Raw genomic sequence first — 19,099 nt, 5'->3', positions numbered from 1 at the left:
CTGCACAGCTAAGGACCAAGGGAACCCTACATATAAAATTTGAGAAAGATCCCTCCTGTACTTCTTGAGAAATAGCGATAACAAACTTTCACTATCAAAATCAAAGATGGCTGCCTGTCGGCCATGTTGTTTATCCGATCAGTCCTAAAAGTTGCCCTGCACAGCTAAGGACCAAGGGAACCCTACATATAAAATTTGAGAAAGATCCCTCCTGTACTTCTTGAGAAATAGCGATAACAAACTTTCACTATCAAAATCAAAGATGGCTGCCTGTCGGCCATGTTGTTTATCCGATCAGTCCTAAAAGTTGCCCTGCACAGCTAAGGACCAAGGGGAACCTGCATATAAAATTTGAGAAAGATCCCCCTGGTACTTCTTTAGAAATACCGATAACAAGAATTGTTTACGGACGGACGACGGACGACGGATGGCGGACGGCGGACCATGGACCACGGACCACAGACTTATGGTGATTTGAATAGCCCACCATCAGATGATAGTATGCAGAAATATATTTTTGATTGTTTAAATAATACTATACACTGTATAATGCCAAGCTCGCAGGTGTAACTATGAAAGTCACTTCACTTAACATATATTTTCACATTTTTCATAGTTTCTTAATAAAAAATATATTTCTGCATACCATCATAATAATAAAAGTCACCTTTTTATAATAAATACATGCCATACTACTAAGAAATTACTTTAATTTTTTTTTATTGTATATCAACAGATAGAAACTACATGTACTGCACACCATCTGTTAGTCCATTTTCTATTTCACCTCAGCTACCAAATTACCAATGAAAGGGGTATTTCACATTTTTAAGATTAGACTCAAAAGATTATACAAATTTAGACTCAAACGATTACACAAATTGCTAATAGTCATTATTTAATTCACAAACAGACATGAATGTAACACTGAATTTGTCCTTACAAATGATCATTTGATAACTGTTACCCTGATCTACACTAAGGTTCACAGGTCATTTGACAACTGTTACCCTGATCTACACCAAGGCTCAGAGGTCATTTGATAACTGTTACCCTGATCTACACAAAGGCTCAGAGGTCATTTGATAACTGTTACCCTTATCTACACCAAGGTTCACAGGTCATTTGATAGCTGTTACCCTGATCTACACTAAGGCTCAGAGGTCATTTGATAACTGTTACCCTGATCTACACCAAGGTTCACAGGTCAGACATGACCGTGATATATGTCTGACACTGGGGAGTCAAACCCACATCTACCAATACAAAATCTGCACTAGACCAGATGACCTGGGTCACAACAATGCTACAGTGTTTGTACCATTAGTTTGTTAATGGTCCATTGCATTGTGGACTTTAATTTCTCCTATAAACATCAGTCCTAATCTATCACAGGGTTTTCCGTTTTTTCAGACTTGGATGCTTTTGGTTACACTAGACATAAATATATAGCGTATTTTGGCTCTTCATTCTTGCATTAGAAACTGAACTACAACACTGGCCCATCAGAATGGCCCTCCGAAGTACATGTAAAAATTTGATACAAATTTTAATTAGAATATTGTTTAAGTTTGATTCTCGCAACATAAAGGTACCATATATATCCCCTTTACTTCAATGTGTAGGTTATATATACACATCATAGAGTGGCATCTAACATTTATCGGATACCTTCTATTTATGAATGAATGTTTACAATAGGGAGACAATTCATATAAAAACAGGCAAAAATGTCAAAAAATGACAAAAAAAAGAACAATTTATTAATATCATATTAAAATGCCACATACAGATTTGAATAAAAGCCCACAATTCTGAGATTTCCATTAGTTCATGTGTATGAAACAGAAATATCTGCTTTGTGTCATGTGGGCCAGCATTGCAACCTAATGGCTCCGTAAGCCATGTCTATGTGACTACACAGCCGGGGTTCCCCATGTCAAGGTTTACCCTGTTATAACAATGGGTTTGATGTTTGTGTGATTGATCGCACGCCAAATCCTCTGATCAATTTTACAACAATTGAATTTCATCCAAAAAAGATAAGACTTAAGACTTCCAATGTTGGCAGAGAACGTTTCTTTAGGCTGCCTTTACTATAGGCTGCAGCCGAGATACCAGGCACACACAGAAAGTCTGCAGTGTTTGGGACAGTGTCGGTACCCTCAGTAGGAACAGTCAAGACCTACCCAGCCAAATCACAACAGTCTCAGTGTTCTTAGACAGCAGACAAGCCCTTGGCATTTTGAAATTGAAATTCTCCATTTCACTGAGTTCATTTCTGTATAAATAATTCAGGCAAACATGGAACATTATGTGTTTATCAAATGGCAAGGTTTTCCTGGCCACTTGTTAAACTTTCTTTGAGAAAAAAGTAAAGGAGATTCAGCCTCGGGTGTGTGAATAATTTGTCAAACACTTTTGTATCTAATACAACGAGGCCAAACAAATTTACGAAAAAAGTTATTTTCTTAAACTTTAGTGATGTCAAAGTAAAAGTTTAAAACATCAGGGGTAAAAAGGTTGAAAGTTTTTTCATAACAATGACATATACCAAGTAGTAAAGATACTCATAATTCCTTTACATTTATAGAAGATTTAAATCATATAATGACTCAGAAATTCACCCAAGGAATATCGGACACAGTAAACCTGATACCTAAAGGATAAAATCAGCCATTTCAGGGAGCAGACGAGAATCAGTGATAAGGACATTTACTTACAGTTAAAGTACAGAAATGATTGCATACAGGAAAAAACCTTAAGATCACAGACAATCAATGGGTTAATCATTATATGTCTCGTCGTAAATATTAATAGAAAAATCCATCATGATTGAACAAATGAAATGTCCTTTGATATTATATTAACATAACCAACAAGGTTTGGGACGTGAGAATACTACATGGTACCTCCATGAGTAAACTCCATTAGACCTACCGCCTCCTGACCAGACTAGCCCATTGATTGTCGTGTTGATGAAAGACCGACAAATTGGTTAAGGATACAGACAAATTGGGAATGATAGATAGGCAACTAAATAATTGAGACTGGTCACTGATGGAGGACTACGTAGAATACAAGGGACTTGTTTGAAGCAATACCAACTCTTGGATTTGTTTGTTAGAAGATTTAAGAACAAACCACTGCTTAGTTACTTCGTGTGAGCAACACCAATGTACTGCTTTATTCAGAAGCAACACCAACACAGTCTTGTTTGGGACTACACCAACACAGTCTTGTTTGGGAACAACACCAACACAGTCTTGTTTGGGATCAACACCAACACAGTCTTGTTTGGGAACAACACCAACACATTCTTGTTTGGGAACAACACCAACACAGTCTTGTTTGGGAACAAAACCAACACAGTCTTGTTTGGGAACAACACCAACCCAGTCTTGTTTGGGAACAACACCAACGCAGTCTTGTTTGGGAACAACACCAACACAGTCTTGTTTCGGAACAACACCAACACAGTCTTGTTTGGGAACAAAACCAACACAGTCTTGTTTGGGAACAACACCAACATAGTCTTGTTTGGGAACAACACCAACACCGTCTTGTTTGGGAACAACACCAACACAGTCTTGTTTCGGAACAACACCAACACAGTCTTGTTTGGGAACAACACCAATGCAGTCTTGTTTGGGAACAACACCAACACACTCTTGTTTGGGAACAACACCAACACAGTCTTTTTTGGGAACAACACCAACACAGTCTTGTTTGGGAACAACACCAACACAGTCTTGTTTGGAACAACACCAACACAGTCTTGTTTGGGAACAACACCAATACAGATTTGTTTGAACAGCAACCCCACTTGGGAAAGGCATATCAAAAGCACAGGTGTGTAGGTCCTACTTTTCAACAAAGAGCTATGATAAATCAATGCCACAGCTATTAAGGTCCTACCTTTTAACAAAGAACTATGATAAATCAATGCCACAGGTATTTAGGTCCTACCTTTCAACAAAGAGCTATGATAAATCAATGCCACAGCTATTAAGGTCCTACCTTTCAACAAAGAACTATGATAAATCAATGCCACAGGTATTTAGGCCCTTTCTTTCAACAAAAAACTATGATAAATCAATGCCACAGGTATTTAGGTCTTACCTTTCGACAAAGAACTATGATAAATCAATGCCACAGGTATTTAGGTATTACCTTTCAACAAAGAACTATGATAAATCAATCCCACAGGTATTTAGGTATTACCTTTCAACAAAGAACTATGATAAATCAATGCCACAGGTATTTAGGTCCTACCTTTCAACAAAGAACTTTGATAAATCAATGTCACAGGTATTTAGGTCTTACCTTTCAACAAAGAACTATGATAAAACAATGCCACAGGTATGTAGGTCCTAACTTTCATCAAAGAACTATGATAAATCAATACCACAGGTATGTAGGTCCTATCTTTCAACAAAGAACCATGATAAATCAATACCACAGGTATGTAGGTCCTATCTTTCAACAAAGAACCATGATAAATCAATACCACAGGTATGTAGGTCCTAACTTTGAACAAAGAACCATGATAAATCAATACCACAGGTATGTAGGTCCTAACTTTGAACAAAGAACCATGATAAATCAATACCACAGGTATGTAGGTCTTAACTTTCAACAAAGAACTATGATAACTCAATCCCCCAGGTATGTAGGTCCTAACTTTCAACAAAGAACCATGATAAATCAATACCACAGGTATGTAGGTCTTAACTTTCAACAAAGAACTATGATAACTCAATCCCCCAGGTATGTAGGTCCTAACTTTCAACAAAGAACCATGATAAATCAATACCACAGGTATGTAGGTCTTAACTTTCAACAAAGAACTATGATAAATCAATGCCACATGTATTTAGGTCTTACCTTTCAACAAAGAACTTTGATAAATCAATGTCACAGGTATTTAGGTCTTACCTTTCAACAAAGAACTTTGATAAATCAATGTCACAGGTATTTAGGTCTTACCTTTCAACAAAGAACTTTGATAAATCAATGTCACAGGTATTTAGGTCTTACCTTTCAACAAAGAACTATGACCAATCAATGCCACAGGTATTTAGGTCTTACCTTTCGACAAAGAACTATGATCAATCAATGCCACAGGTGTTTAGGTCTTACCTTTCAACAAAGAACTATGATCAAACAATGCCACAGGTATTTAGGTCTTACCTTTCAACAAAGAACTAGGATCAATCAATGCCACAGGTATTTAGGTCTTTCCTTTCAACAAAGAACTATGATCAATCAATGCCCCAGGTATTTAGGTCTTACCTTTCAACAAAGAACTTTGATAAATCAATGTCACAGGTATTTAGGTCTTACCTTTCAACAAAGAACTATAATCAATCAATGCCACAGGTATTTAGGTCTTACCTTTCAACAAAGAACTACGATCAATCAATGCCACAGGTATTTAGGTCTTACCTTTCAACAAATAACTATGATAAATCAATGCCACAGCTATTTAGGTCTTACATTTCAACAAAGAACTATGATCAATCAATGCCATAGGTATTTAGGTCTTACCTTTCAACAAAGAACTTTGATAAATCAATGTCACAGGTATTTAGGTCTTACCTTTCAACAAATAACTATAATCAATCAATGCCACAGGTATTTAGGTCTTACCTTTCGACAAAGAACTATGATCAATCAATGCCACAGGTATTTAGGTCCTACCTTTCAACAAAGAACTATGATAAATCAATGCCACAGGTATGTAGGTCCTAACTTTCATCAAAGAACTATGATAAATCAATACCACAGGTATGTAGGTCTTAACTTTCAACAAAGAACTATGATAAATCAATACCACAGGTATGTAGGTCTTAACTTTAGAACTATGATAAATCAATACCACAGGTATGTAGGTCCTAACTTTCAACAAAGAACTATGATAAATCATTAATTATGTAATTAACAGCAACAACCCCCTGCTTTGACTTACTGTTCTGGTACAGTGATTAAAATGGCAGTGATGCTCACTATCAATCTAATTATAGAAGCCAGACAGACTCTGACCCTGAAATGGTCACGCTCATCCTTGTGTGTTAAGGATTATCTCTACATCAATGAAATTGAATTGATACTTTGTAGTAAAAAAACTCGAAATATTTATTTGCTGGTTTTTGTAATGTATGAATCGTTATTCTATAGTTCAATCAACATTAGTCGCCAATATGGTATAACCATGATATAAATGTATACATGTACCATCCGCAAATTTCCTATTTGTATATTATGCCTGGATAGCGTTTGTTTATTATGTCAATGACCCGACTAATCCTGACACATCATGTAACAGATTATTTATGATCTAACAAACAATAGTATGATCCCAAATGGTCAATGAAATTCAGCCTCATTTTTAATATTCCAGACATCACACATCTGCAACAGAGTGATCAACATTTTGAAGAAAATGCTAAAAAATATCTGAAAATTGTTGATTCTTTTGGTGATTTTAGCTTATATGAATTGAAATGGGTATTACCCTACTGTATTTTGAGATTTATAGCGGCATATTGTGATTATACTATCACAAATTGAGTTTTGAGAATGTTAATAGGATTCAAACAGAATGATAACAGATTTCAAACGAAATGATATCAGAATTCAACCAAAATGACAATAGATTTTAAACAAATTACGATAGATTTTAACAGAATCATAATAGATTAAAAAAATAAAAATAATAGAACAACAAAATGATAATAGATTCCATGAAATGAGGTGTCCTCATCCCTTGCTGCCTACATTCTCAGATGATCGGATAATTGCTAACAGAATTTTTTTTGAGAGATTTACTGATGCCGACATTCCTGCTGTACACCCACGCTGTTTAGCTAAGAGATACCACTACATGCACGGTGTATACAATCAACATGCATGTCATGGTAGAGACCCCAGCCAAACAGCATCAAATTTCACTGTAATTTCTGCAGATAACATGTTTTTAAATACTGGCATTTAGGGTGCGGAATACGGGAATGTTTTCAAATGCAGCAGATAAATGCTGGTATGGGTTAATCTAGTTTATATCTCTTCAGTTCTGAAATGATATCCCTTTCCTTAGATTGTGTTAGTATTAACGAAGAGCTGTGACTGAATGTAGCCCGGATTACCACAATACAGACATTGATGTGCTGGGCTAGGAGAAGTGATGTTAATTGGAAAAAAAGTAGTCAAATGTCAATATATCTTATACTACAATCCTGACACATTTGACTCTGCATAGTTTGATTAACAGATTTTTTAATGATCTATGTGCATAAAAATTACCTATTTGCTCTTTATGACATAAATGTAAAAAGTTGCTTCCTCAGATTTTATTGTACAAGGACCTCACTGTAACATTTGCATCACTTTTAAAACATTGATTTATAAGAATCAACTCAAATTTGTTCATCTTCTTGTTGTAATTTGTTTATGTAGTTCAGAGAGACAGGCTGTTCAGTCAAATGTCTGCTGAAGCCAGAAAATTCTTCCCCACAGGATGCCATTTTACAAAATTTTACTTTCCAAAAACCCAGGTAATCAATCCTGATCTTGTACATATCAGTTTTCTCAGCGAAACCGAATAAAACATCAATAACCTGTACCCCCAATCTTACAGCCGAAATCTTTGGGCCTCAAAATCAATGTTGTGGTTGTCTGACAAAGGAACATACAGATCGACTCTTTATTTCCCATTGACGCTGTAGAGTAACTCCTTTCTTCAGCCAATTTGATCAGATCATCACAAAGTGACCAGTCATCCCATGTACAACATTACATCTGTATAGCATCACAAAAGGTCTCTTGTACCTGCATCCCGACTTGGAAAAATTCTAAAAACCAACTTGCCCACTGAAATATGATTGCCTGTAGAATGTTATGTTTATTACTACACATACGTGTGTTACATTGAAGTACTCAGAGGATGGAGACAGACATACACTTAGAGACACAGCCTGACAAAAATGTAGATTTGATACAAAATGATGCAAAAATGTTGCTTGCAAGTCGGGCATGTTCTTGACACAAACTACTAGCCCGAACCAATTTTCTAAGTTGTCATGGCACCTGGGCAGTGGGGTAGCAGATTTTTGCAAGCCTAGTTTTTGTATTCAAACAGAGGCCTTTAGAGTGGCCAGTATAAAACACCTGGGCAGCACATGGTCACTTTTGTTAAACCATTGAACACTTCTAGCATATATAACAACAGGGGAGGTGGAGACCCAACGTCCCTGCAAGGAAGTCAGTTCCATAGTGGCGGTAGGGATCCTGGGGTGGATACCTTAATGGTATTCAACATTGCTCATCAGGGAATGAAAATAGAAATGATGAGCAACAACACCACTGAATCTGGTACAAAATGTAATGTTTGATTTACATCCTAAGTCTTCTACTTCTAGCGTTTATATTATAATGGTAGGTTACGGTAACGATGCTAATGGAGAGCACATTCTTAAAAGTACTTTTATTTCTGCCAGGATATTCTTCACAAAAGAATTTCCTGAAAGAGATGCTAATAGAACAGACAAGTTTTCATGAGTTAAATCTTTTTTAATAAATGACATATGTATTAAACATTTAACATTTTATCACAAAAGTAATAAGAGTTATGTAACTTTTATAAAAATCCACAACTGAATCTAAAAATGAAGTTCCTTTAAGTCTGTAAATTGGATTTAGCAGTGGATATAACGGAACACAAAACTTGAAAGACCTCAAACTGATGACCTACAGGACAGAAAAATGAACTACAAGGGCTAAATATATTTCACTGTAATAGCTGCATGTATTGTGCATAAATGAGAGACCTCATAATTTTTACACAGCACAACTATTTGTAAAGTTAAGTTCATTGTATCTGTGACCTTGACCTTCTGAAATGACATTCCAAATACAAATTTGCCCTATTCTGAAAGTTCAGCAGGTCAGCAGTAGGCCCAGTTAAACAACAGAGTAATTGACTGGTGCTCCCCTCCTCTTATCTGTAGACTTGGGATACAGATATCTGTTGTGGGCAATGTTTACAGACATAGAATGGCCAACATCTAGCCATCAACATCAGATCAACCCCAAAGGGTGAATCTGCCTTTCTCATTATATCATCATGTCAGTATGAGATAAGCATGTACAGTGAAAGTTTTTCTTTTCTACCAAGTACAAAGTGCTATCTTCATTTTAAATCATCCTTTTGTACATATGCCGTCTTCATTTTCAATGGGGATGTTCGTGATCTGGAGCCTATTACCCATCAAAGTGAGCTATCTCAGTTAATAAGTAGGGATCAATTTGCACTAAAACTTAATATATATGTATATGTAATAATCTGCGCTATGTTCAGTGATTATAAAGGGGTACAATTCTGGACATAACAAACAAATCCCGTTTTATTGTGTTTCAATGATTTGTCTGCAGACTCTGATTAGAATGCAGTGTAGTTATCATACTTATGTTTCATTAATTTTAAGAATTGCAGTATTTTTATCTGAATTTGAAATAGGATTCCAATAAATGGAAGTCCATGTTTAGACTAGTCCAATGTTAATTGTAGCGACATGTGGGAACACAGAGCAACATCAATATTCACAAGTATGTAAGTACAGTCTGTGCAACCATGTTCCTAAACATTATCTACAAGAACTTGGTGAACTTTTGATTCATTTGAAATTTGGAAAGAGCCATCTCATCCTGTCATACTTCAAATCAACCAAGTGTCCTGTGATACATAAGCCAGTATACCTAAAGAGCAATAATACAACTGTCTTCTCTATAAAAGGCTGAGGTTTTAGTATTCCTGTTCTATAAATATATTTGCATATAAATGACATTCTGCTCCAGTCTTAGAGTGCTCATCAATAATGCAATAGAACACATTCGCCCCCTCTGGTGCAGTTAACCGTTCCTGCACAATGGTCGTGTAGACTGGCAAAAACATTGGACAAATACGAACATTCCGGTGTCAATGAGGCATGACATCAATCTATGATGTTTGTCTGTTTAGGAATATTAGCTTCAACATATGTCAAATATTGTGGAAATGAACACACATCTTTTTTGGGGGAAAAAGGACCTGATTTTAAACATTCAATCAAAATTCCCTTTGGAACACCACCTCTAATGTCCTAATGCTTCAACTGCATACAATTAAGGTTCATGTAACTTTGTTAATGTGGAGAAATTTAGATCATCCAATTCCAGAAAAAGGATTTCCAGACAAACATCAATTTATGAGTTTACTCTAAAGACATAAGAATTAGTGAGTGTTCCAGGAAAACAGGAGTTTATTAGATTTATGAAGTAATTAAACAGTGAACTCTACCCCTACCAAGTATTTGACCTTGATGGTGACGTGCGACACACTGTGCATCAATGAAGATTCATGATCCTTGATTTTTGCCACAAACATCTCTGTGCACTATACAACATACCCTAGGGTTATAATTCACATTCCTTCAATTTGGTTTGGATCTGGTTTGGATCGTTTGGAGTTTTATGACAAAACAACAGCTCAAGTCATATGAGGATGTTCCACTAAATGTTCAATACATGTAGTTCAAAAAATAAAAATAAACTTTATTTATCAAGATGTACATTGTAAACAACAAACATAACAGCTCTGGAGATGTTTTATCGTGAGGCCTCTAAGAAAACAAAAGGTGGAGGAAAGTTCATGGGGAACCACTGTGTCATCGATGTATAACAACAAACCCTATCAGACATCACTCCATTTCCCACCACCACTTGGGATTGAACCAAAATTCTTAGGATAGTGAGTGGTCTGAAGTGTGCACTTGATTACACATGGTAGTATCAGCTGTACACCTTAGTGATCATTGCTACGGAGACACCTAAAGACTGTTTAGGGCTTAGGAATATTTGGAATAAAATAACCCTTGCTACCCCTTTTAATTTGACCTTGAAAATACTGGACATTTTTTGTGTGGTTTCAGAACATAATAATCATGCTGATGAAGTTTTATCAAATAATGGTCTGAAGTTAAATAGTAAGTCAAAACAAGCATTGCAGTGATCTGGACAAGTACTGCACTGATTTGACCCCTCGCTATGACCTAGACACTAAATAAACAACCCTGATCTTGTCACAATAATTGTAATAATAAAGTTTCATCAAACACTATTTACTGTTTCAGCAGTTGCAGCCCAGATAAGCATAACAGTAATTTCAACTTGAACTTTGCTGTGGCCTTGTCTTTCAGTAGTATGTGACAAAGTTTTGTCATAATGTTTTCATCTAAAATGTTGATGTAATGATAATTGGTTCAGTATTTTAGGTCTGGATAAGGGTCATAGTGATATGTTCTTTGTATGACTCCTAGTTTGTTAGGTAACCTTAGGAACAGAGACCTATGTGTGGTTTAAAACACACTGTCCTTTCATATTCATATAATAATAATAATAATAATAATACTGGACGCATGCAATATGCCTATATATCCAGATCTGGAATATCGTCAGACACTATGCTGACGTCCCGGCAATGAATAAGTTCATTATTGTCTATCTCATGGTTATAGAAACAATCAGGTTGTCCCCAATACTTATCCAGACGGGACTCCAATGTTTTGATTGTTGGTGAGGTGACGACAGTATCGGGGAGGGAGTTCCAGTGGTTTACAATACGTTCTTTAAAAACATATTTACTTAAGTTCAACCTGCACATCCCCTTTAGTAGTGTGAGACTGTGGCCTCTTGTTCTTTTGTTATTATTTAGGCATCAAAATCCTTCGCTGACCACATTATCGTATCCTCCGTGAGTTAGTTTGTACACTTGAACCATGTCTCCTCGCAGTCTTCTATGCTTGAGTGTTGGTAGTTTTAATATCCTTAATCTGTGATCATAGTTCAACTCCTTCATTCCCGGTATTTGTTTAGTCGCTCTTCTTTGTACATTTTCCAGTTCATTTATGTGTTTTTGTAGGTATGGATTCCATACGCTGGCCCCGTATTCCAGGTGCGGTCTTACAAGCGCTTTATACAAAAGACAGAATGTTGTATTGTCTAAATATGTGTAAGTTCTTCGGATAGTTCCCATTATTCTGTTTGCTTTATTGACCGATTCGTGGATATGATCGCTGAAATTTAGGTGATTGTCCGTAATAATTCCTAGATCCTTTTCTTTTGTTATGTTTTCCAAAGTGACATCGACCCTCCCATCTTCCGTATCTTTATACAAATGTAGTGGCGCATATATATCTATAAAGTTTCACAAAATGATTTTCAGCAGTTCATTATTGATTGTCTGACAAGCTCTAAACCGATGGATGAACAGACAAAGTGACTGTTAGAAACTCCCCTTGCATATTAGAGTTTTCATTGCACTTTTGTTCTAGTCATCATATCTAATATTCCAGTGACAAAAAATATATCCTTTCACTTTGATTGGATATAACTCATTTACATAAAAAAGTGACATACTATAATAAAAGTATTTAAGTACCAGAACTAGAATATCATCTGTACAGCCATACATGTATCTACCAGGTGACATCATCTGCCACTTATTGGAAACATGTGGGACACTAATTACTGTAGACTAAAGGTAGGTATATCTCCTGTCAAGTAAGTGTGTGTACAGTAGCCACCAGGCACACTTACAATCTACCAGCTGTCTTCTGAAGCATATACACACATACATACAGCAGCTCAAAGCCTGTTTAACACGAAGCAGGAAGATCAACAGTACACAAATACTTTTATAAACATAATGATTTTAACATATCCTAGAATGTTAGGGTTCTTTGGTAATTGCTTACTATGTAGGACCAGAAAATTCGGCACAGTTCACTTTAAAGCCAGCTGCCTGATTATAACTTACTTGTAATGAGAAAAAGAATGACAATACGTTATCAGAAAAGGGTCTTTCGGAGTGAGGACAAAACTTATATTTTTACGGTGACAGCAACCTTGATGCAATGCTCCAAAACATGAACACATTTATGACATCTCCACCTCCACCATGTTTAGCAGTTACAATCATCAGCAGTCTACCAACAAACAGGCAGACAAGATGGAACCATTAAAGCCCATGCTACTTCACGTTGGGGGTATAATTATGATCCAAAGATTGGATTTAACCAGATGAATACTATTATGTACTCTTCTTGTTAGGGGGCAATAGCTTCCTAAAACAGATGTGGAATCTGTGAAATATAGTTTGATATTTTTTCTTCCTATAATTAAATTCTGATACATTTGGCATTTTTAGAAATCCCCTATTGGATTAGAGAAACTTTGCTAAGTCTGCTTGTTCAGATTTTAATTTGAAGGATTACAAAATTTGAATGTTAATATTACTGAAATAATTTCAAGGGTTACTGACAAATGTCAAGATAACACACAAATTTCAGGTAACAAATACTGATATAACTGAAAGATATTAGGAACTTACTGAGAAATGACTGAAGGTCACTCTAACAAATGTCAATGTTAAAGTAAAATGTCAAGGTTATTGTTAAATTTTGAAGTTAGTGACAAATGCCAGAGCTATAATCCAATAACAATGTCACTGACCCATACCAAACTTCCTTACCAAGTGTTACTGAGAAATATCAAAAACATATGTCTATGTCAAAGACGAATGTCTAAGATTATTGATAAATGTCAAGACTGTCACAAAAACGCTAATTACAGACAAATGTCATGTTATGTCTTGCAGTACAAATATTTGACCGAGTTTCGTGTATATCTGATGAGTTCCATATAAATTTGATCACAGTCTGTGGTATGTAGAGGAGTATTAAAAGGTCAATAGCAAAGTTCAAGGTTATTTACAGTAAGGTCAAGGTTATACGTACTGTACTCAGGTGGGGAGATCGGATGGACCTCATCGTTGATGGAGATTTGGAAATTATGCCTCAGTAACACATCAATGGTTGTGGACCGGGAGATCCTTGTACCCTCTGGAACAAAAAGCCATGTCATATTACAAATGAAATACATAGTATAGTCAGGAATGTCAAGTTTGTTTTGAAATGAGAATTTTAGCTATGACATGGTATCATTGTGTAATTTTGATGATTTTTAATCAACTGTAAGAGTGTTACAATATTAGGACTTGAAATGACAATGTGTTTACTGGTATTTGCGAAAATTGTATATATATAGAGTAATTTAGGATCCCTGTCCCACTGCACTGCGGATATTTCTATACACAGTAACCTCCCCTTATTTTTGTTTTGGATAAAACAGTAGCACATGTGTGATAGGACGACACATCTGTTGACTAGGTAGACTGATAGTACAACAACCTGTGTCCAGGGTTTAAATACCTGTCTAGCCCCCCTGAATCTTTACACTCAACGCTGTTGCTGATTATATTTTGTTTATTTGATCTTAATTAGTTTTTCATATATCTGATTATTTTTTCATAAAATTCCCGCAAGGTATGGTTTTCTTTTTAGAAATGATTTATCAAAGCTGTAGTCAAGCCAGAAAATCAGTAGTTACAGCTATTGGCAGTGGTACACGGTTCCTTTAGTTTGTAAATCTTTGTTTCCATGCAAATATACTGATCTAGGCTTCAATAAATGTGTAGAATCGCCTGAAAAACCTGAACAGCAGACAATAATAACAGGACGGGATACCTAACATGTACATCACTTTTATTTGGCTTCATCATGGTTTAAGCAGTAATTTGATACCAAATTGCAACTGAACATGGATTGCGCTGTCAGTGACTATCAGAGTCCCAATCTGAGCAAAAAAGGGAACTTAGATACCTAATGCGCTGCTTCCAGGTCCATGTTTTATGCACATTAGAGCACAAACTGACCAAGAAATAAAACCAATTTAATGGCCATATATTCCTGGAATTGTCAACCTGACATGATAACCGATTGTATGGTTTCTAAGTGACAGATTAATGCCTTGCTGGGTCCATCTGTGATTATCTGCAATCTAATCATGTCTGTATTTGCAGGTTAAACACTAGGAGTGACAGCAGGCACAAATGGGAGCAAATGACAAACAAACCAGGCCATTACCAATCATTGAGAGATGACTTCAACATGGCGAAACAACACTTTAGACAACAGACAAGAGCATGATCACCGGTGGGCCGGGTAACATCACTACTTCTGAGGCACAATATAAACACCCATCCTATTTTCTGGTGGAATGTCATTACCAGAGACATTGTCAGTGACTGGAAATGTGGATACTACTGTTCAGACATGGTGCTAAAACAGAAATATCAGCCCCTGTCAGTCTGCTTCAAGTTTTACTAGGTTTGAAAGCAAATGAATTCCTGTTTCGTGCCGCAGGTAATTTCAAATTTGAATCCAGAAGTTCAGAGAACTTTGTGTCACACCGCTTAACAGGGCCAAATAAAATTGGTTCATATGTTCTTAATCTCTGGATCTGGAAAATGCTCTTGACTTCACAACCAACCATGAACTTATGAAGTCACAGACAAATATATTTTCTGGGCGTAACGAAAAAAATAAAATGAAGTGATGTTGTTGTATCACCAAACCAAAACTGCAATATTGTCATTCACTGATGTCAGTTACTTATCACAAATACCATGTACAATGAAATAATGTAGATAATGTCCATCTCTGTTCTTTCAATGATAAACAAAAATTATCAGTCAAAGTACCAACTCTTATTTCACATTTACAACCTCATGTTTTCAATCATTTCTTCTCTCATCTCCTTCATTTTAAACCAGATCTTACTTTTAAGCCACCAAGTTGATAAGGTCAATTATTTTTTGGTATGTGGATCTCAATAATTTGTCAAATGCTTTTTTTTTTCCATGACATTTGTGGCTTCCTGAAGGTATTTCTACTATGTTTTGTATTCTTTTCCTTCAGCTATAGACATATACATGAATATTTACCTCTCAAACCATAATATCATATTGTATATGTTAACGTGTTGAGAGGTCTGGCACATGTTACCCACCCCACTGACACCAATCATTGTAACTGGGCTTACCAGCACACAAACATGTCTAAATTTTCCACACCCGAACTGGCTAGTCATTGTGTTCATCTATAATATACTTTGATGTAAAGTATATTTTTACCATAAAATAGAAGGTCAAGTTATCAATCAATACAAAGTTGATCCAGAATTTTTTCATTTTTCATTTGCAAGATACATTCAATTTAACATGATCACAACTGAACACTGCTCCAGTACCTTTTGATTTAGATCTAACAAAGCTACCAGCATCAAACGCATTTGAAATAATCCCACTTTTTCAGATCAAAAGCTGTCGGTAAATTAGGCTACAAAGTTAATTACTGGACTAAATACCTGTCAGCATTCTCTGACTGGCTTCTGCTGTCCGTTTGCACATGTTGGTTTTCAAACTTAAATAAATGCATAACAGACTCCTTTGGATTTCAGGATTTCATAATGATATGTAATTATTCTCTGACTTAAAGCAGTATCATTGGGTTTTAACCCTTTCACCCCTATGTAACTTTAGTAGACTCTACCATGCATTGATCTGGATGAGTCCATTATGGTCTACAGTGCTGAAAGGGTTAAATGAGATTGGAACTTTTATCTTGAAGGCTTTTTATCTCAAGAATAATTGGTTAATCTGTAGAAACTAGCTTCTGTTTTACGCAATGGCAGCAATACCCCAAATGCACCAGTCTCAATGAACAATCAAAGCACTGAATGGCATCAATTATTTATTGCTGTTGAAATCGTTAGGGATGAAGGTACTATATTTTTGGTGTAAATTGTTCAGCCTTACACTGGTATGGAATCTCATAGTAAAATTTTCTGCTACTAGCTACACTGGTATGGGAATTCTTAAGTTTGATCTCAAACTGTCTCATACCAGGAGGTGTCTGGACCACTGAAGTTACACCGCTCTATAAGATATATTGTGCAGTTTTTAAACAACAAATATTTGTGCATTTTATTATATAAAGGTTGATTACATATGTTCATGAAAGATTCCTTCCCCCGAAAATGTTTAGCAAGCATTGCAACAAATACTTACTCAGCAATTAATTCTGAATGGTGATCATGCACTCAAGTATTGAGCAATAACCAAATTCTGGAAACTATTCTTCTAAATCTGGTAAAGATATGTTTTGGTTAAAATGGGCATTTAATTAAGTCTGTTAATTAGTAATGGGTGTTTGAGGATGAACCATCTTTAATTAGACACTACATGATTACAGTATGCCAGAGGCTTGCCCTTGACACGCCGACACTTCATTAAAATATCCACAACTTCCCTTACACTGCAAAAACAAGTTGACAGTGGAGACGAGTGGTGAGTCTGCGGTATGAAGCATCATTAATGAGCGAAGGTTTGGACTAGAAGCCTGGCTTTGAGGGAAAAGCTGTTAATACCACGATGCGACAGTGACATTTTCTCGCCATACAGGACCGATACAATGTATTGATTGGCATTTGTGGTACAAATGTATGGGTTTTTTTTTATCCAATTCCATATATATTTTTGGCCTAAGCAAAAGAAGAGGTGTGAGTATGCGAGCTAAATTTCAGTCTGGTCCTGCCACCTGTTGTGCGACAGCTCTAAGCCAAACCAACCTACTACATAGCACACAACCACTACAAACTCCCCCTTACTGTCAAACTCATTAATTAATCATAACAAAAGCTTTCTACAAACCACAAACATTATACTGTCCTACAATTTCCCACCAATGGAGTATGTCCCTACAGTTGTGATATACAGTGAGATCTAGTATGTCCCTACAGTTGTGATATACAGTGTGATCTAGTAGGTCCCTACAGTTGTGATATACAGTGTGATCTAGTATGTCCCTACAGTTGTGATATACAGTGAAAGCTGGTATATATGTCCCTACAGTTGTGATATACAGTGAGATCTAGTATGTCCCTACAGTTGTGATATACAGTGTGATCTAGTATGTCCCTATAGTTGTGATATACTGTGTGATCTAGTAGGTCCCTACAGTTTTGATATACAGTGAGATCTAGTATGTCCCTACAGTTGTGATATACAGTGAGATCTGGTATGTCCCTACAGTTGTGATATACAGTGNGTGTGATCTAGTATGTCCCTACAGTTGTGATATACAGTGTGATCTAGTATGTCCCTACAGTTGTGATATACAGTGAGATCTGGTATATATGTCCCTATACAGTTGTTATATGCAGTGTGATCTAGTATGTCCCTACAGTTGTGATATACAGTGTGATCTAGTATGTCCCTACAGTTGTGATATACAGCGTGATCTAGTATGTCCCTACAGTTGTGATATACAATGAGATCTGGTATATATGTCCCTACAATTGTGATATACAGTGAGATCTGGTATATATGTCCCTATACAGTTGTTATATGCAGTGTGATCTAGTATGTCCCTATAGTTGTGATATACAGTGAGATCTGGGATATATGTCCCTACAGTTGTGACACAGTGAGATATGGTTAATATGTCCCTACAGTTGTGATATACAGCGTGATCTAGTAAGTCCCTACAGTTGTGATATACAATGTGATCTGGTATATATGTCCCTATACAGTTGTTATATGCAGTGTGATCTAGTATGTCCCTACAGTTGTGATATACAGTGTGATCTGGTATATATGTCCCTATACAGTTGTAATAAGCAGTGTGATTTAGTATGTCCCTACAATTGCGATGCTCATAGAATTGTCATATACACATATAAGGCCTGGTCACCCTTTAAAAGATTATTTTTTTCATATTCAAGCATATTTGAAACATAATTCTCATTGCTTCCAATACTGATCATCTCAATGGACGAGTTACAAGTGTATTGTAAATTTGCAGACACAAATCTTTTTCTGCTTTGTAAAAAATTGACCATGCATCTTACTTTGTCCAGATCTAGGGACCAGCATTCAATGGTCTATGTCACAGTTCTGATATATTTAATATTGTTTATTAATATTTGCTTTAACGATAAATTAGCCCTCGATACAGAGAACAAGAGGCCCAATGGGCCTGCATCGCTCACCTGGTATAAAACTCACACCTGTAACCTTAAAAGTGATCTAAAATAAAGCTACAGGAAAAATATCAGTATTTATGATTAAAATTCATTCAAAAGACCCTGTTATTTTTTTTTG

At 36.1% G+C, this 19,099-nt stretch overlaps 1 protein-coding gene across 1 annotated transcript in view; it reads right to left on the bottom strand.

Moving 5' to 3' along the window:
- The window catches only part of LOC110464245 (calcium uniporter protein, mitochondrial-like), a 98,087-nt gene that overhangs the window by 14,723 nt on the left and 64,265 nt on the right, over window positions 1–19,099 (bottom strand). Inside the window, exon 4 of the mRNA XM_021519354.1 lies at window positions 13,833–13,937. Within this exon, the coding sequence (XP_021375029.1) occupies window positions 13,833–13,937 (105 nt within the window). The remainder of the gene's footprint in view (window positions 1–13,832; window positions 13,938–19,099) is intronic.

Source organism: Mizuhopecten yessoensis, unplaced genomic scaffold (assembly GCF_002113885.1).
Source record: "Mizuhopecten yessoensis strain PY_sf001 unplaced genomic scaffold, ASM211388v2 scaffold10975, whole genome shotgun sequence".
NCBI classification, from domain to species: domain Eukaryota; kingdom Metazoa; phylum Mollusca; class Bivalvia; order Pectinida; family Pectinidae; genus Mizuhopecten; species Mizuhopecten yessoensis.
The sequence above is the reverse complement of the archived record's forward strand: the minus strand, read 5'-3'. Positions and strand labels throughout refer to the sequence as shown.